Source organism: Anolis sagrei, chromosome 1 (assembly GCF_037176765.1).
Source record: "Anolis sagrei isolate rAnoSag1 chromosome 1, rAnoSag1.mat, whole genome shotgun sequence".
Taxonomy (NCBI): Eukaryota; Metazoa; Chordata; class Lepidosauria; order Squamata; family Dactyloidae; genus Anolis; species Anolis sagrei.
In genome coordinates, this window is record NC_090021.1 from 145,990,564 (window position 1) to 146,011,291 (window position 20,728).

Sequence of the window (20,728 nt, forward strand, 5' to 3'; positions counted from 1 at the left end):
AAGAAGTCAACAAGAGGTTGATGGGTTATTGGGTGTGACAACACAAGAGGGTCACCAAGTTGATGCCCCATGTATTGATGTCACATGCCACCAGGGCAGCACAAAATGTTCCCAGGCAGGATGTCTCACAGTAAAATAGAATCAAGCCTACACTAAATTAAAAACACAACATGTGGTTTAAATCCTTATATCCCCCCCCCCCCCCCCCCGGGCCTTACTCTACAACAAGCAAGTATGCTACCCTCTGTCAGGATTGTAATATGTGGATAATGGTTCCACTCCTTTCTGATCTGATTTGGATTGCAAGGTTGCCTATACTATATCTGAGCTAAAAAGTGTGCGTGTGTGTGTGTGTATGGAGTAGCACAATTTCCATTGACACAAATAGAACAAGGACAGGGCAGGGGGGCTGGCAAACTAAAGATCTCAGAGATATACCTATCAGTTATGTGAAAAAAGGGAAGGAACGTTCCCAGTTTTATCAACAAGAAAACTGTGGTAATGCACAATTGTAGGTTTACCTTTTAAAAAGAAGGACCTATGTATGTGTGTGCATGTGTACACATACACATTTATGGGAGCTTAGACAATAGCCTTGTTAATCCCAAAAGATAAATGATTGTTGTCCCATTGCTTTGGGCACTGTACAATAAGGTGCTGCAGAGCCTGTCCTTCGCTGTGACAACAGTAATAAACTAAAGCCACAGCCAGCAGAAATCTAGTGCAAAACGGAGCTCCAAATGAAAGTCTGGAGGCTATTGGAGGGATAAGGATAGAGACAAGACATAGAAAAAAATATTGTTTTTTTAAGCCACCAGCATGTTATTTCTTCGCATTATAGGACAGAATCACTGAAAATTGCATTCCTTCTTCCCCTTGATGGAAAATAACCTTGGATTATAAATGTTGTATCTCCCTTAAGGGAAAAAGAGCTATAATGTCTAAATAAATAAACAGTACTTGATGTACTGCCAAATGTGTTTTTTCAAAGGCCAGGGAAGTGGTCATTATAATTATGAATGAATCTATGCCATGTGTATTTTTCTCTCTTTGCAAAGTAATATTATTTATTTGGGGATGGAAGTTTTTCCATACAGTGACTATGGTGGCAAACCTAGACTAGAAATCTTCCACATCATAGGACTTGGTGGAAGTCCTCGAAAAACTCAGATATTATGGGAGGGGACTGGGGCCACAAGTGGAGTCCACGACATACGAGTGTGGATAAGAGCAAACCACAGACCACCTATTACAATGCAGTCTGAGTCTTGCCACATGCACAATGGAGGACCTCCTTATAGGAACACCAAAGAAACTCCAAGTGGCCAGCTACTGGACAAAGGACAATTAATATAATGCCAAGTTTTTAAAACTTTGTGTGTTTTTAATACATTACAACTGTACCCATGATTTGCTCCTGGTTTGATAAACAAACAAATAAATAAACAAATAAATGGGAGGGAACAGCTAGAATGAGTCAGGCCCCTTCTACACTGCCATATAAAATCCAGATCATCTGCTTTGAACTGGATTATATGGCAGTGTAGACTCATACAAACCTGCAGGGATGGCTAGAGCTTGTAGCAATGGGGATACTGCTGACTGTCCCACCGGGATTAATGGAGTGAGAATGTTCTTCCACCAAGTTGCATATTTGGTATAAGGTTTTGTGCTGGAGACATGCTGCTGTCTTCTATTCATTGGTTGTTTCTCTCTGTGTTGGAGCATCATCATCATATGGTGGGTAATGATGGAGCCAAAGTGTACATTGTACATTGTCTTTTTACACTATCAGTCTTCTCCACACCACCCTCAGGCTACACATTTATTGACTGTGCCGCCATAGCAGTAGCCCTGAGACAATTTAATCTAATATTTCTTATTAAAAGGTTAGTGATTCATAATGCAGTAAATCTATCAATAAAAGCAACTATGCTGTCAGACTGAAGGGAAGCATTATTTCCATAAATAACTATTTAGTAGTTCACTGGTTCAAAACAAAATTAATAGTATATGAAGAACATACAAGCACAGAAATAGTGGGGAAACAATTAGTTTCAAAATAATACAGATATGGAGTCAAAATATCTATATTTCACTGGTTTCCCATAGTAAAGGTAAAGGTTTTCCACTGACATTAAGTCCAGTCGTGTCCGACTCTGGGGGTTGGTGCTCATCTCCATTTCTAAGCCGAAGAGCCAGCATTGTCCATAGACACCTCCAAGGTCATGTGGCTGGCCTGACTGCAAGGAGCATCGTTACCTTCCCACCGGAGTGGTACCTAATGATCTACTCACATTTGTATGTTTTTGAACTATTAGGTTGGCAGAAGCTGGGGCTAACAGCGGAAGCTCATGCCGCTCCCCGGATTCGGACCTGTGATCTTTTGGTCAAGAGGTTTAGCAGCCCAGCGGTTTAACCCACTGCACCACTGGAGGCTCCCTATATTTCACATAAAAATATCAAATATATGCTCTCCTTTCGGCAAACATATTTTACAGAGGATCATTTGTCCATTGGTTCCTCACAAGACATTCACAAAACATTCTCCACAAATTTCTTCTATTCTGGCACTCAATTTAGCTCCCAAGGTTTGATGTATGTATGTGTACACATATACACACACATTCATAGCACTAAATTGACTCATAATTTGACTCATAATCATAAAAGACTTCTCTTTGTGAAAACCTTGGATTAAATTAAGCAGAATCAGATGCTTCTATATCTTTCTGTGGCCTAGAAATGTGTAGATTAATGCAAAAACCTATAAAAGCATCTACAGTTCTAGGGCAACGAACTATAGAAAACCAATACACAAAGAACAAACCAAACCAAGTATTAGTCACAGTACAATTCAAATAGCCAAATATATTTACTTTATAAATCAGGACTAGTGAACCACTAGCCCTTCATATTTGTAGACCTACAACTCCCATGATCTTTGACCCTTAACCATTCTGGTACTTCTGAAAGAAGTTGGGATCCTGGAGGACCACCTGTCCCCCATCCATGTTGTAAATCTTGTTTCATTTCTGCACCTATAATAACAATAATTGCTTTATTTTTGTAGCCTGCCTCCATCTCCCCAAAGGGGACCTGGGGCGGCTTCCATGGGGACAAGCCCAATCAACATAGTTAAAATAAACACATTAAAATACAGAAACAACAACATAAAACAGAATAAAACATCACCCTTCTAACAAAATATAAAAACAACCTATAAATCCTCTAGAATGATTTATTTCTATTGCTGTTTTTAAAAAAGATATAGTTGAGCACACAGATGAAATGAAACCTTCCATTTTCAAATAATCATTCACCATTCACTTGGCTATCTAACCAGGTATGATAACAATTCACCAGCATGTGTTTATATCATCAACCAAACTGAATACTTGTCAAATGAACCTGACAATACAAAAGCAGCTGCTTGCAGTGTGATAATAAATGCTTACAGCTACTGCAATGCATCCATAAAATGCAACAATTAAATCCCATTCTAAACCAGATGTTTCTCAGTTCTTGTGGGTTTTTTCGGGCTATATGGCCATGTTCTAGAGGCATTTATCCTGACGTTTTGCCTGCATCTATGGCAGGCATCCTCACCTCTGAGGATGCCTGCCATAGATGCAGGCGAAACGTCAAGAGAAATGCCTCTAGAACATGGCCATATAGCCCGAAAAAACCCACAAGAATTGAGTGATTCCGGCCATGAAAGCCTTCAACAATACACAGATGTTTCTCCTTTATGCAACACACATGCATAGACACTTAAAGTTGGGCATGTCTTTGTTTGCTATGTTTATGTTTCTTTTGCATGCCCATGTTTCCTCTGTAACACAGAGTGAGATTTTTTTCCCCTGGTTAATCATCTCCAAAGAAAATACTGTTTCCTTTTACCAAGTTGCAAACGATAAATGTAAGGATTATTTCTGATCTTTCGCTCTATAGCTAATGTCTAACTGTATAAAATTCAATCACTACATGACAACACATACTGTCACTACTGAATCTGGGTGGAGTTTTTTGGAAGTTTGTTTTTAGCTAACTGGCACTTGCTGGTTCAGCTTGGCCCACCATGCTAAACTATTCTGAGATATCATCAGTGAGACCATGGAATATTGCAGATACAGGGTGAGGCAGCATAACTTCCTTTTTAAAAATGTGCACCATTCAGTCAGTTGAAGATGTAGCAGAGCACTAGTGGTCTTGTTCGAGAGGCGGGAGTATAAAGTTTTGTCTTGACACATTCAGTCGCCATCATGTGTTGGAACAGAGAGGAGCGTGCTTTTGCCGCTGAGGCCTACTTTTCGAACGGATTTGGAGTGGCCGGCCCGCTCTCCAGATTTGGCCCCTTGTGATTTTTTTCTATGGGTTTTTTTGAAATTCCGTGTTTATGTGAACCGTCCAAGGACCCTACAAGATTTGAAGACCAACATCCAGGAAGAAATTGCCAACATAACACCTGCTATGCTGACAAACGCCAGAAATCGGTTTACTCAGTATATGGAGAATGGAGAATGGGGGACGTCACATACCTATTTGATCTTCAAAACTAGGTAAAACAAAACTCTATAACATTATAACATTATAAATAATTTAAAAAATTCTGATTCATACAATGGGTTTTATTAAATTTTGGAAAAAGGAAGTTATGCTGCCTCAGGCAGCCCACAAGTTACGAACACCCAACTTACAAATGACTCATAGTTAAGAACTGGGGTGAGGCAACGGGAAGTGATAGAAATCTACCCCTTGGAAGGAAAATCAATTGAAGTTTTATTACCAATCCTTGTTTTCACAACAAGCCAAATTTTTCAAACATTTGCAGAAATTTTCACAGAAAGTGAGATGAAATCTTCCGAACAGGGGCACAGACACCAAAACAAATACCACAGGGGTTTTAACCCTTCAGTATATATACAGAGAGGGAGTTATGGTACTTCAGGACAGAGTATCTATCAGCGTTTATTATTATTATTAATCTTTATTTGTACCCCACTAGCATCTCCCGAAGGACTCGATGCGGCTTACAAAGGCCAAGGCCTCAATACACAACATAACAATACACTTAAAGTTGAGAGGATTTGAAGTATCTGTGGAACAGTTATTAGGTATCATGCTTTCTAGTCACTGGAGAATTACTATCTGAGCACAGGGAATACCCAAGTTATGAACAAGACAGGTTCTGTAGGTTTGTTCTTAAGCTAAATTTATGTATAAGTCAGAATAGGTACATTTTTAAGTGCAATGCCAACCCGAGCTCGAACACTGTTTCCATCCTAAATATCTCGGTGTCACCTTAGATTGAACACTAACTTTTAGGAAACACTGTGCGAACACCAAGCACAAAGTAGCTGAACACAATAATAACCTGCGGAAACTTATTGACAGTGCATGGGGCGCAGACCCAAAATTAATAAGAACATCAACCTGGCCTTATCTTACTTGACTGCTGATTTTGCTTGCCCTGTTTGGCACAAGTCTGTCCATGTGAAGCAGATAACTATAGCATTGAATGAAACATGCAGAATAATCACAGGAAGTCTCAAAACTACACCGGTTGACAGACGCTATAAGCTAGTTGGCATTGCTCCCCCCACCCCAATGTGCGATGGGAAGTTGCTGCTAACTGTGAGAGAAATAAGGCTGAACACGGTGAAAGTCACCCACTGCATGGCTATCGGCCTCCTCCCAGTAGACTCAAACCAAGGAAAAACTTCATGAGAACCACCACTTCTCTTAATGTTTCCCCAGCAACAGCAAAATAATCCCTTTGGGCAGCTAAACCAGGAAATCCCAAATGAATCCCCCCCCCCCCCCCATGAGAGTCTTCCTCCAGGGGCAAACCAAGAATGGGCAACTTGGAAGCCCTTGAACAGACTCAGAAGTGAAGTGGGCAGAACAACCTTTTTGACCAACCTATCCTTTAACTCGTTTTGCATATTGATCCCCTCCTCCCAAAAATGAGATTAGAGGTACCTATGTTGTTGCTTATGATGCCTGCTTTTATTGTTTATGATGATGTTGTTTTTATGCTGTTTTATATTTGGCTGTTCTGTTTTTAACTGTATATTGTCTGGGCATGGCCCCATGTAAGCCACCCCGAGTCCCTTTGAGGAGATGGAGGTGGAGTAGAAAAATAAAGTAGTAGTAGTAGTAGTTGTTGTTGTTGTTATCAACAAAAGACAACCTGGCAAACTGGCACTACCTAAAAGAATCCTCCACCTTGTGCAACTGTGGAGTAGAACAACTCAGCACCTGTATGCTTGTCCACAATGCTCTGCCTCATGCACAGAGGAAGAATTGTTTAAAGCTACAGATAATGTGGTGGCTGTCATTTGTTTTTGGTCAAAAATTATTTAGCCACTTGTGCCCCTTCTAGTTTATCATTTTTATACTTATTGAATGCAAAGCTTTTGACACAAAATAAATAAAAACCTAGCTACAGCAAATCTGATTTGTTTCTTTTCTTTCCCTCTGCCCTAAGCCCAAAAAGAGTGGGTTTATTTTAACTTGGATGATAACACACACACACGCGCGCGCATTCACACATAATTATATGGAGAACAGATAATACGAAAAGTAGATTTCTAACAACAGCATTTTCCCCCAATTACTGGTATTATGCAGACTTCAACAGGAAATTATATTATTGCCACCTTCCATATATGACCTGTTTAACAGCAATAGATATTGCTTTTAAGATCAACCATTTAGATTAAAAACAGCAGCAAGTGTCAATAATGCTATTTTTGCAATTACAGCTTACCATTGCTGTTAGGAATTCAGTTTGCTGGATTATGTATTTTGCAAAAGGTCAAAATAACTGACACACACATATCCCTCCATACAGAACTAGCAATCACCCCCCCCCCCCACACACACACATTATGAAGGGATAAATGTCACCATTCAAATAATAGAGGCCTCTTGGTAGGTTTTTCTGCTAAGCACAAGGAGGGGAGAAGCATTCAAATATAAAATGCTACACATGCTCCCTGAAGTGATTCACCCTGGAAAATGCTTTGACATTTGAATGCATTGATTCAGATCAGTACATATTATAATAGTTACCAAAAGATTAGTGTCTCACACACTTCAGAAATGCCCTTCTTAAAGACTGACAGAGCTATTTTAAAAACCTAATTCATTCCCAAGATTTGTCTTGATGCTGCTGTGCACTTTCAAGTCATTTCTGACTTATGGCAACCCAAAGGTGATGAAGTTTTCCTGGCAAGATTTGTTGAGCGGAAACTGAGCGAATGCGCCTTGTCCAAGGTCACCAAGTAGTTTCCCATGGCTCAACAGGAACTCGAACCCCAGTTTTCCAGAATCCTAGTCCAGTGCTTTTTTTTTTTTTTTTGTATCAAGAGTGACTTGAGAAACTGCAAGTCGCTTCTGATGTGAGAGAATTGGTCGTCTGCAAGGACATTGCCCAGGGGATGACTGGATGTTTTTGATCTTTTACCATCCTTGTGGAAGGCTTCTCTTATGTACCCCATGGGAAGCTGGAGCTGACAGAGGGAGCTCAATCTGCTCTCCCTGATTCAAACTGCTGACCTGTCAGTTGGCATGAGGGTTTAACCTATTGTACCACTAGGGTCTCAGTCCTGTGCTCAAACCCTAACCCTAACCCTATTGCGCCACTAGAGTCACAGTCCTGTGATCAAACTACTACACTACACTGGCTTCCCAGGGCTCGTTAGAGTGATTCAAGAACTAATATGCATTGCTCAAACTACTACACAACACTAGCTTCCCAGGATTTGTTAGAGTGTTTCAAAGACTAATTCGGGTTGCTCCTGCTCCTACATCACACTGGCTTCCCAGGACTTGTTACAGCATTTCAAGAACAAATTCACATTGCTTGCTTCTGACTTTAAAATTTCTGCATTACATGTTCTGGTTACTTTTGTATTGCTTTACCATCACCCCAAACTTCTGGATTTGTAAGGAAATTTGGAAAAGTCTTGACATAGTAAATAAAATTTCCATGGTGTCCTTTAAAAAACAATTTTTTTGAAAAGTAATTACAAAATATTGCTCACAACGCCAAGGAAATAGATTGCTCCAAGTTTGTTATGTTACTTTTGAAATGTAGTTCATTACCCCTTCACAACAAAAATATGGAAGGGGGATTCAACAACTGCTAAATCCATCCATTTAAAAACCCTGTTTTTCTAAAAAGTGGTTTATCACAGTCTAAGGATCTAAGAGCTGAAAATTAACCTTAGTGCTACCACTGTTGTCTATTCCTGAATGGCACACACCAGTTAAACTTAACATTCATTTCACTTTCTCATCTCCTAAAAAGGACTCTGTCTAGTCTAAATAACAGCTTGTGTTACTTGAAATTTCTGGTAGGAATTTGGAAAGTGACATTTTCAGTTTACAGCTCCAAAAATACAACAGCCTGCAGGGTCACTTTTATTTTTTCCAGGCTGGGATTCTGAGATTCAGTTTCTGTTTCCTTTACTAAAGTTACATGGACAAAGATAATACTAGATCAGACAGAGGCTTAAAATTTATTATAATAAAACATGTGCTAATTGTGCTTGCATGTCTCTGTGTGCGATTTAGTTCTTATCATTTCTCATCTACTGCCAATGCATCTGTAGCTTGACACCAATAATTAGCATTATGTACAATTTGCTAAATTAAACACAACCAAATTATCAAAAAGTGACACAAAGCATGTCCTTGCTGCTGTCGTAAAATCTTGTTATGAGTTGTAAATCAACATATTTCAGTAGTTAGGTTTTCATCACTGTAAATAAGAATTAACAGTGACACATTTGATTTAGGACAATGATTTTAAGCCAGAGTTGTCTCTTAGAGATTGTAAATCAATTGTTCAAATTGTCTTGATTTACATCAGTATGTTTTTGCTTCAGACTCTGAACAACGATGGTGTTGCTCTGTAACTGTGTGATTTGGAAGGATCAATTCAAGGATCACTATTGAGCCTATTATAAAATAGACCTAAATCTGTGTGAAGTTCAGGTCTAATTTATAAGGAATGAGCAAGTGGGTGCCAGCCTAGAAGCATGGGGAAAGTAGATCTAATGTGATCCAACTGAGCTCAGAAGAAACACATTTAAAATGTTTCCATGAAACAGGCAAATACTAGGATGTTTCATACTGTACCTTGACTCACACATTGAACAGTACTGCATAAGAATGTATGCAGAGCTGTATTAAGTAGTCAGAGGGCTATTAAAAACTGGTCCTCAAGGGGAAAATGCTGCCCACTCAACAGGCCAAAGTGAAGAATTTGCATGGCACTTTACAAACAGTCACTCAGATCAATACAGTTCCAGAGGATGTAACTGTGGCTCCTGTTTGTCTAATGTTGATGGATACTTTTCCATTTGTGCAGCTTGAGGATGTGGATAAGATCCCTGGAGGAGTGAGAGCCACCACATGTGTTCTCTAGACAGCTATAATTCCTGGCTCATTAAACAGGCTAAAAGGGGACTTGTGGAGTAGGAAAGGGAAGTGATCAATGTCTCTTCACATCAGGGCAAGATCTTGGCATGCCTGAAGGAAGTTGTGATAAGACCTCTTTTAAAGAAATCTTCTCTGGACTTCACTGTATTTCATAACTATAGACCAGTCTCTAATATTCAATTTATGGGCGAGGTACTGGATGCATGATGGCCTCCCAACTTCAGGAGTTTCTGCATGAAACAGATTATCTAGATTTATTTCAATCTGTTTTCAGGCCTGATTATGGGACACAGACAGCTTTGGACACCTTGGTGGATGGCCTATGCAGGGAACTGGACAGGGGGAGTGCAGTCCTGCTGATTCTTCTGGACCTTTCAGTGGCCTTTGATACCACTGATTACATGGTATCCTTCTGAGCCAGCTCACTGAGATGGGACTTAAAGAAGGGCAGGACTCTGTAACCACCCTTTAAGGTTTCAGGACTCCAGAGTGGGAGAACTGTGGTTGAACTGTGGTGTTTGCTCTCACTTATAAAAGGGAGTTGGATGGGAGTATACTGGGTTTACCTTCTACTAAATGGCCAGCCATGAAAAAACCAAATTGTTTGATTGCTCTTAGGGCTGAAGGTCCTCACCAGATGGGGCAATTTTAGCACCCCATGCCATCACATAATGTTGTGATGGCCCCACCCTTAATCGGGGTGGAATCATCCTTCTCTACCAACATGGGAGCCTGGCCAATGAAGTCAGCATGGATACTCGTCGTAAGGGCAATGCTTCCCACATGTGATGATGAAAGTATCAGCACAAGGGAGCGGCATGCAGGGCAACAGATTTGCTCCACTGCCCCCTCTATCCAGTGGAGAAGTGGGATGCTTCATCTGGCCTTTGTGATGAGGATGTAAGGGTTTCACCCAATGGAAGGTTCAGTAGGCTGTCAAAAGTTGAAAGCTTGCTTCAGATGAACCAACATAAGGTTGCTCTTCAGATCAAATTAAGTGCCCCCTGATTTAATCCAACTTTTTGTCCCTGGTCTAATTATTCCATGCTGGGTTAGCAATAAGACTGAGCTCCCCTACACAATCCTGAAGAAAGAAACTTTGGGGGGAAAGGATTTGATGGTAAACAGGCACAGCAATGCCAATTGCCTGTTGTTGTGGTTTTAAATATACCCAGGATTCAATGAATTAAACTGAACTCTTGTTTAATCACAAGTTGTTGTTGAATTTGAACTGGGTACCTTGTAAATACTACTCCAGTTGCTTTCTTGCTACTCCAGTTGCTTGATGACAATAATGAAGATATGAACAGAATAAACTGGGTGGGGGCAGTCTTTTTCTCCTGTGGCCAAGAAGCTAGTGTATTTCCTAGCCTTTCATAAATCTGGGTACATTTCAACAGTATAACAGTGCATCTATGTTAAGCTCCCTTTTATACTGTACCTGTGAGGTAGGTGTTGTGTGAGGAATTGATAAAATAATGAGACAGAGGCTGGGCCATATCTTCATTCACATCCAGTTTTTCAGGTGGAACCACTCCATTTTCCTCTCCACTTAAATATCTCATAAATCCATCCACTGATATCTGCCCTGGGAGGAAAGAGATCAAGACACAGACTTTAGCTTCAAGTACTCCATTTGCAGTCCCTTGGTTCATCTGGATTCAGCTCACTCCTAGATTCAGCACACAATATATTACTCATCGTATTAGCCGTAAGACTGGATTCTGTAACTTCTTTGCTTTTCACCCATTAAATAATTCAGAAGTTTAGTGGAATAAAAGATGGCTGGGAAATGTCTAGGTGCCTAATCTTGTTAGACGACAGCTCCCATCAGTGGGGAATAATGGGAGCTACAATCCAATAAAATCTTAGCAGTTCAATTTCCTCTTTTCCCCTGGAGTAAAGAGGCAGAAAATAGATTTATTTTTTTGTCAGTCAAATTTTTCCATAAGCAATGCAGCTGGCCAAGAACATTCCATATATGGACCCTATCATAAAATTCAGCCTGGTTGTGTATCTGCAAAAAATAAAAATAAAACAAAATTTAGGAGGAAAATATCCAGTGTTAACAGAAGAGTATACTAAACTGGAAATCCAAACAGCACAAACACAGCTCTGTAGATAAAAACAAAGAAGTGATTAAACAAGTACTGAGATGCTAACAGTAATGTACTTAATCTGTGAAGTGATATTCGGATTAAGATTCCATTTTCAGTGTTTATATTTTTACACAGAACAAGAAAGCAGGCAAACCGATAAGTGCACGTGGATGCACAGGGTAGAGTAAAGGAAAGGGGATAACCACAGTGTGATTTACAAGTGCATACCATTGGAAGAGTAATGGAGAAGACCAAAGAAGGAAATGCAGAAATTAGGGAAATATGAGTACATGTAGTAAAAGACTTCAAGGATTATGCTCACATTTTTGTCCATGAGAATGAACTGGATATATGAGATATGAGATATGAGCACAATTCAAAGTGCTGGTGTTAACCTATAAAGCCCTAAACGACCCCGGCCCTGTTTACCTCTCCGAACGTATTCTCCCCTATGAACCATCAAGATTATTAAGATCATCTGGAGAGGCCCTGCTCTCGGTCCCACCGGCCTCACAAGCGCGTCTGGTGGGGAAAAGGGACAGGGCCTTCTTGGTGGTGGCCCCTCGATTCTGGAACACTCTCCCACTGGAGATCAGAACCACCCTGTCTATTCTGACATTTAGGAAACAGGTGAAGACTTGGTTATGGAGAGAGGCATTCGACGAGTGAGCCAACACCCTGAGATATGGATGGAGGATCATGAGCAACGATTTTAGTGTGACGACTGACAATTATAGTTATTGATTGTAATTGCTGTTTTAATGTTTTACTGTAATATGTATTATGATGTTTTATTGATTGTATGTGATATTATGGTTGGAAACCGGTCTGAGTCCCTCAAGAGATTTTAAATAAAATAAATAAATAAATTTGAGCTGCTGTGGAATGAATGCAGCTTGACACCATTTTAAATATTACAGTTCAATGCTATGGAATCATGGGAGATGTTTTTATACGGTGTTTAGCCTTATCTGATAATGGGTGTTGGAGCCCCACTAGACTGCTACTCTAATGATTCCATAGCATTGAGCATCAGCATTTCAAGTAGTGTCGAACGGCATTAATTCTATTGTGTAGATGCACCTTAAACCATGTTTGTTGCACATAGCGTGTTTCAGTCAGGTCCAATGCTGAAGACACAATAACATTGCACCCAGGCAAGAGGAAAAAGAACAGAAAAACTTTACTCTTATCAGCAGAGTTAAAACATAAACTCACAATGTTGCAAACAAAAACAGTGCAACAAACTTACATAGTCCTTGTAAGCAATACAGAATAAGGCTTCTTCATCATCAGAGATGAGAGAGCAGTAGAAATGATTGAGCAAAATGCCTGAGCAAAGGCTAATCAGAGCAAAAGCTGAACTGTATTCTAAAACCCATACAGTTATACCATACCGAGTTAGGACTAAACTTACTAGTTGACCTACATTAGCAGCTGCACATAATAAACAGTATAAGGTTTTCTTTAACACACTCATACTTGATCCTGTTACAACTTACTGTAACAATGTTCCGAAAGGATGTGTATGTACACATATGGATGCAAGGGAGAACCATGAAGGAACTCTATTTGGATGTGGCTGCTCAAAACAAAGGTCTTGCACAGCATTCAAACCACTTTCTGAAGACTTTGCACCTGCCCTTAGTAGGCTGTAATTATAAAACTCTCCCTCAAGTCTTGTGACTTCAACTGGGAGTGGACTTTTTATATGATGTAGAAGAAAATGAACTTTAGACTAAAAGAAAGGGAATTAGTTAATTGACTACTTCACTATATTGAAACAATTGGTGAAAGATGTAGCCCAGATTTTCATGCTCCATGTGCAAGATTTCTACCTGCTGCAAATATTACATATGGGATCTTCCCTTTGTAGTATCTGAAATGGTGTGGGTGATTTTACAACCTCAGTATTTTATTACATCACATGTTGAAAAGAACAGTGCCAAACCACAATAGCTACACTCTAGTGTGTTATGCATGTCAATTACAGCATTTCTTAGTGCATGCCATAATTCTTATGTATGTCCATCACTCTAACTAACTGTGCCATATTTCCTGAATCACCATTAAGCAGCTAATTTATCGGTGCTTCAAATGCAAAGAAAGGCAAGCGATTGATTGTAGAACAGGAACACTCACCATCTTCAACTGGCTTCTTCAATAATAACTACTGACCCACCCAAACTGATGAAGAATTTATATATACATATGTATGTGATGAAAAGATTGCTGATGATCATGGGGAAAAACTGGAAAACTGTCCCAGAAAGTCTCATTTGAAAACAACTGAATAGGTTTATTGCACAGGTATTTAAGCATTTATATTCCTCCTTCTTCCGTATGGGACAAATAATTCCTGCATCACTTTCCCCACAAGGAAACAAATGTGTGTAATCTATGAGACCTATTTGTGCTTTGGGCACAATGAAATATTGATTGTGCAGAAAATGTATTTTCTGTTCTGAAAATGTATCCTTCTTACTGCCTATTTTGCGCAGATGATTTTGTAAGAGACTGCAAAATGTGAAGAAGCTGGGATCTGTTGGTATTCCACCTATGGAATTTATCCATGGAATACTGGATAAATTCTACTTCACAAAAGCAAAAAGGGAAACTGAAAAATATTACAGCAACTTTTCCCCAAGAATTATTGCCATGTTAGTATCTTTCATATATCATGTGTGCTTTTGAAGTTTTGGAAGGTTCCTAGCTCCCAGCTAAATTTGTATCTCAGCTGCCAAGCAAAGGATAGTCAACCTATCAGGGAAGTTTTTGGAATAGCTTTCGCATTTTTTAAATGAGAAAGTAAATGTACCGGAATACATAGGATCAAGCTCTGTCAATCACGGTGCACATCTAACACAATATTATGATTCCACTCATGTCCACATATGATGACATTCTCACTGACAACACTGCAATCCTGACATCTTTCGCATGCTCATATTATTAATAGAATGGCTTCTGTCAGCTTCAATTGCTTTCTTTCTAGATATTCAGCCAACAGAGCAATAAGAACATTCACTGATTATGCGAGGAAGTGGGAGAAGGAAGTTTAGAACATTCTCCTGCAACTCTATCTGCTATTACTGGATTTGAGGAGCGTGTAGATTGAATTAGAAACAATAGTGCCTTACTAAATGTGCATAATACTAATAAAGAAGTCAAGCTATTAAGAGAGACCATTTTCATGGGATTCTCATAAATGTCTTATGTAATTCCATTACAGTTTTGCAGTTGTACAGAGCTTGAGCGATAACTTCATTTCACAAAGCATTTCTGGGGAAGGGCCACTAAATGGACACTATAAGGATATATGGAAAGCTGTTTACTTCTGTTCCCTGCTTGGGATTTGTATCGCTGTTTCATTTGGTGGAATCTGCACCAGAAAATGCCATAGCAAGGCCACTTGCGAAATGAGAGACTAGTACTTTGCATACATAGAACTGATACAGTTGAGACATACAGAGAGTAAAAACGTGGCTCTGGGATCAAGCCTTCAGAGAAGAACCATAGTGCAATAGATTAATTGGAATTATGTGCAATGACTATCAGAATGACCTGGACTATAATTGTGGATTGCATGGTTTATAGTGAAAGTAATGTTTTATAATGTTTAAATAATTTAATTTTGATTTTTAATTTAAATGTATATTAATTTTATACTGATTAAGGCATTGAATTTTTGCCTATCTGTAAGCCGCCTTGCCCCCCCCCTTTTGGGGTCGAGAAAGACGGGATATAAATATCATAAATAAATAAATATAGTTGTACTGTCGAAGGCTTTCATGGCCGGAATCACTGGGTTGTTGTAGGTTTTTTCGGGCTATATGGCCATGGTCTAGAGGCATTATCTCCTGACGTTTTGCCTGTATCTATGGCAAGCATCCTCAGAGGTAGTGAGGTCTGTTGGAACTAGGAAAAAGGGGGTTTATATATCTGAATGACCAGGGTGAGACAAAGGACTCTTGTCTGCTGGAGCTAGGTGTGAATGTTTCAACTGACCACCTTGATTAGCATATAATGGCCTGACAGTGCCTAGAGCAAACTTTTGTTGAGAGGTGATTAGATGTCCTTGTTTGTTTCCTCTCTGTTGTTGTGCTGTTGTAATTTTAGAGCTTTTTAAATACTTGTAGCCAGATTTTGTTCATTTTCATGGTTTCCTCCTTTCTGTTGAAATTGTCCACAAGCTTGTGTATTTCAATGGCTTCTCTGCGTAGTCTGACAGGGTGGTTGTGAGAGTGGTCCAGCATTTCTGTGTTCTCAAATAAAATGCTGTGTCCTTTGTCTCACTCTGGTCATTCCACAGATATATAAACCCTTTTTTCTAGTTCCAACAGACCTCACTACCTCTGAGGATGCTTGCCATAGATGCAGGCCAAACGTCAGGAGAGAATGCCTCTAGACCATGGCCATATAGCCTAAAAAATCCTACAACAACCCAATAAATATAGTTGCTTGCCTTCAAGTTGGTTCTGAATTATATTGACTGAAAAGAAAACCTATCAGAAGGTTTTCTTGGCAAGATTTCTTCTACTTAAATCTTAAAACAGCATTGTAAATTCCTTCCCATATAATGCACCCTGTAGAAAGAAGCAGAGATACTGAATGGGAAAGGCTCCTCAACTTTGAAACATCAGAGGTTACCTTTCTCAGTGTTCTGAGAAAGCCAGAGACGGTACAGGAATAGCAGAATCTAGTGCTCAATTGGTCAAATTATGACTTATCAAAACTAGAGCATCAGGAGTGCTTTGTTTGTGTTATCCTGCTTACCAGGGGATTGCACTGGAGAGCCCTTGTGGTCTCTTCCAACTATGATTCTATGAATATTGAATTATGGGTTATCATAATTCAATATTTAATTCAATTATGGGTGACAAAGATAAAGACAAACAGACTGAAGGGTAGCTTTTATCCTAGAGCTGTGGCTATGTTGAACTCTGTGGTTTCGCACTGATGTGATCTGTGTGGTCGTGGTGGGTGTGTGTGTGTGGAGGGATGGGTGTGTTGCTTTGTGGTGGGTGCAGGGGAAGGCATGTAATTTCGTTGTGCAATAGCACAATGAGAAATAAAGCTATTCTATTCTATTTGCACTCAAGCCCCCCCAAAAAATGGTTTTCACACCTGAGTAGATTTGTTTCAACTAATTAGCTTAATTAATGTATTGTCGAAGGCTTTCATGGCCGGAATCCATGGGTTGTTGTAGGTTTTTCCAAGCTATATGGTCATGTTGCCTCCAGAACATGGCCATATATCCCGGAAAAACCTACAACAACCCATAGCTTAATTAAGTTACATTGCTTCTTTGATTCTTTTAATTCTTCTTTCTATAAAACAAAAATAAATCTAAAATTAAATCTAAAATTAAATCTAAAATTACTCCTGTGGTGAATAATAATGTAACTTCTGCTTCTGAAGATGTAGTTATGAGAGATGTAGAATATCTGGGAAAAGCATTAAAACTTCAATGGAAAAATCTTACACAACAAAAATGTAAGGCATGGAGGGATTAATTTCTAATCCCAACATTACCATTATGTCAGCAGAGACAGAAGCACTATAGTTTGTATGTCGGACAAACAAGTCACCTACTTAAAGTATGCATGTTTGAGCACAGAAGTAAAAAATAATATGGAGCTCAATAAATTTCCTTTTATGACCATTTATTTCAATGTAAATATCACAGTTCCTTTATACTGTATTTCATCGCATAATAGTCACACCCCCATTTTGTTGCTTAGATTTTGGGATTTTCAAATCCCTCAAATGATAGCCACATCCTTGATTTACTGATAGGCAGCCTCCCTACTGTAAACACACATTCGCTCAACCAGGATATCCTATGAGATGTTGCAGATAAAAACATGGTAGGAAGCCCACAAATACAGTATTCCTCCAAATCAGTTTAAGACAAGTCATGGTTGGGTTATAAGGTTCACGCAATGACACAACCTGTCTGTATGAAGGAGAAACACTCTATGCCAAAAGCTGCCAGCTGATGACACCAAAGTGGAAAGCTTTCATGGCTTTGTCATGCATATGTGAAAGGAAATGCCATACCCCCTTTCTCAAATGGATAATACTGACCAGACTGCTGAGTTTTTTTGATATGCCCCATAACAGCACTATTGCATCGAAACGGTCATCTAGTGTCACCTCAAGAACCAGTGGTCATGAAAGATTGTAATACTTGCCATTACAGCTGCAGCAAGGAAGTTACTATCTTACATCCTTTTAAAGAGGAAAATAATACCTAAGGGAGCATAATTTCTCTGTGGAATTCATGAATAGAGTCAAGCAAAGGGTCGGATGGCTTTAGTACTCATGGTGGATTGGGTAAAAACTGTGTGGAACATAAGCTCAGATGTACTATGGAAACAGCTGGCTCTGCTAGTTTTGGACAGTTTCTGAAGTCACTTTTTATTATCTGAGATTAGATGTGCATATGTTTGTATTATGGTGTCAAGTGTATAATTTACAATGTGTTTGTCAGCTGCTCTGGTTATGTGAAGGAAAAAAAAACAATGGCTGAAGACAATTGGAGAGTCAAAATGATCTTGGGATATAATTTAGGATTAGGTGTGTAAATTGTTCACCCGCAATCACTTAAGTTTGGATCTCATATCGAGTATGTTTTTTTCAGTAATACCAGTGATTGAATAAAGGACATGTTACCAATAGTTAGACTCAATTGGAGAAGCCACTCCTGAGTCTGCAAGACCCCAGCAGGGCTGTTATTAAAATATGCCTTGGAGGTCCCTCATCCATGAGCTCATCAGAAGTCAAAATCAATGTGATGACACCTAACAATAATAAATATAAATACCGGAAATATTATTTTAAATGTAAGGATCTACAGCTATTTTGCTTTCTATCTCTGCAATTTATTTTTGGTTCATTTCTAATGGAGAAGAATGAGTGGCATGCTGTGTTGTAGAGATAGGGACTTATTGGCAGTGCCCCCCTGACTGTGGAACTCCCTCCCTAAGGACATCAGGTTGGCCACCTCCTTCCTGTCCTTTAGAAGACAACTGAAGGTTTGGCTTTGGCACCAGGCATTTCGACTAGAGGATAGTGACGACTTGTAAATAAAATTTTTGAACATTGCGACTTTGGATTTACCTGGCTGGATCTTGGCTTTATCAGCAAATTCTTAAATGAATTTATTAATGAATTTGTATATTGTTTTCAATTGAGTTTTACTGTTTCAATTGAAATTCCTGTGGTGTATATGCTGAAAGTATCATTTAATGCTTATGTGAGGCCACCCTGAGTCCCCGCGGGGTAGAAATGAATGAAATAAAATGGTAATAATAAATAGAACATGGTTGATGACTGATTGCTCTGATGTCTGAAATTATGTGGATTTCTAGAATTAGTAAACATTGTAGCATAGTTCTGGTAAATACCCTCCTGAGGTGTTTAGACATTTCTATCTTTAGATATTGGACTAAAAATATGTTTGAAATGATTTAGTATGTTTGAAACAATTTAGCCATTTCAATGAGCTGGCTTTACTGAGGGTAGCAATGTTTTTCTGAGCTTCTATATCCAATATTTAATGTGAAACAAATTTTGGATCTAGTTCTTCTAGGAGATTTGGATATAGAATCAGAAGTCCACAACTCCTAATGTGTTTTGTCAATTGAACTAGCCAAGAGGTCTGATAAAGATTTTTTTTTTTGTCTGCTCTAACGGGCACAGTTTCAGGAGCCTGTCATTTGCCATGGTATTCAATTTTACCAAGTAGTTGTGAATTTTGGATAAACCATCAACTGTATACAGACAAAAAAGGTGATGATGCCGGAGTCACAGGTCAACTTTTTGTTAATTATAACTGGCATTATATGGTATGGGGACCAGAGACAAAGATTAGCACAAGCTAATAAAATGTCAACTCCCATCTAGCAATAGAAAACAACTTTTGTTGTGATCCAGATGTCAAGAGAGGTTACTTTCCTGTAGTTAATGGGATTTGACTCTTTATTTCTTGTCGCCCTCCTCTTTGTGTCTAGCCTCATATGGCCAATAAGGGGAGTGACCCCTGCCCTGCACAAATTAGTCACAAAAATTAAAACTAAAATAAAGTACACATCTCATAGTGCTTGACCAATTTTGCCACAGAATGGCCATTAAGTCATAACACTAATATTAATGAGAAAAATTGCAAGTATTCTTTACATTCCTAGTATTTTCTAGGGGGTGTGCCCTTATTGCAACATTTAATGTTATTTTTTTCTCCTCTCCATAGCTTTACCCATGCATATATATATATACACACACATACATACAAAGACAGACATACGTATAAAGAGATACACAGGGATGGAGATGGAGGCAGATATGCAAGAAATGCTAAATGGGAAACACCGGTTTATTTTTATTTTTTTCAGTGACCTACCTACTTCTTGGAGAGAGGCAATTTGGGAGGAACAGGCAACATCTCTCAGGAACCATCCATCTTACTGACAACAGAATTGCAAACTACACCTTTAATCTAAAACCCTTTCAAAACATAATCAGCAAAAAAGTGAAGGAATTCCATCACCCAGCACTGCTGAACTTGGCTGTTGTGGCACTTCATCCACAACATCTCTTGCTCTTTCTCCACTCATATCTATTACAAGTTTGTTTTATATTTTGAATTTATGTTCCAGATCCATTTAATTAAAACAGAAAGTGCTTCCTTCATCATCTAACCGTTTGCTGGAAAAGAATTGCTAAGTAAACAGCTGAGTGTATTTCTCATTAGAAAAAAACAAATTAACTAACTTTGGTAAATCTTATAATTAAACCTCATTAAGAGAGACTTCTGCCACAAATAATTGAATGCTAAGGAAAAGGGGATAGATATAATCAAATTCAATCAAATACCATTTAAAAGTTATTTTCCCTTATTTGCATTGTGGTGTTATTATAAAGATTAATATTCCTAATGTTATGTAAGGCCGAGCGTTGGAGTGGACTTTCAGAAATTAGATTTCTCCTTGTTTTATTCTTAGTTTACATGAGGTTGCTATTATTCTTATTGTTGCTGCTATTATTATTATTGTTATTATTATTGCTAGCCCATATTTTCTCCTTACAATAAAATTTTAAAAAATAATTAAAATCCATACAGAATACAAAGGTTAAGATTAGATTGTGGCAGGATTGTGGTGAAGTACCGG

At 38.8% G+C, this 20,728-nt stretch overlaps 1 protein-coding gene across 2 annotated transcripts in view; it reads right to left on the bottom strand.

Annotated features, from left to right (window-relative positions):
* The window catches only part of PLCB1 (phospholipase C beta 1), a 608,906-nt gene that overhangs the window by 144,457 nt on the left and 443,721 nt on the right, over nucleotides 1–20,728 (bottom strand). For both annotated transcript variants that reach the window (XM_060785726.2, XM_060785732.2), the window contains exon 10: nucleotides 10,898–11,044. In XM_060785726.2, the coding sequence (XP_060641709.1) occupies nucleotides 10,898–11,044 (147 nt within the window). The remainder of the gene's footprint in view (nucleotides 1–10,897; nucleotides 11,045–20,728) is intronic.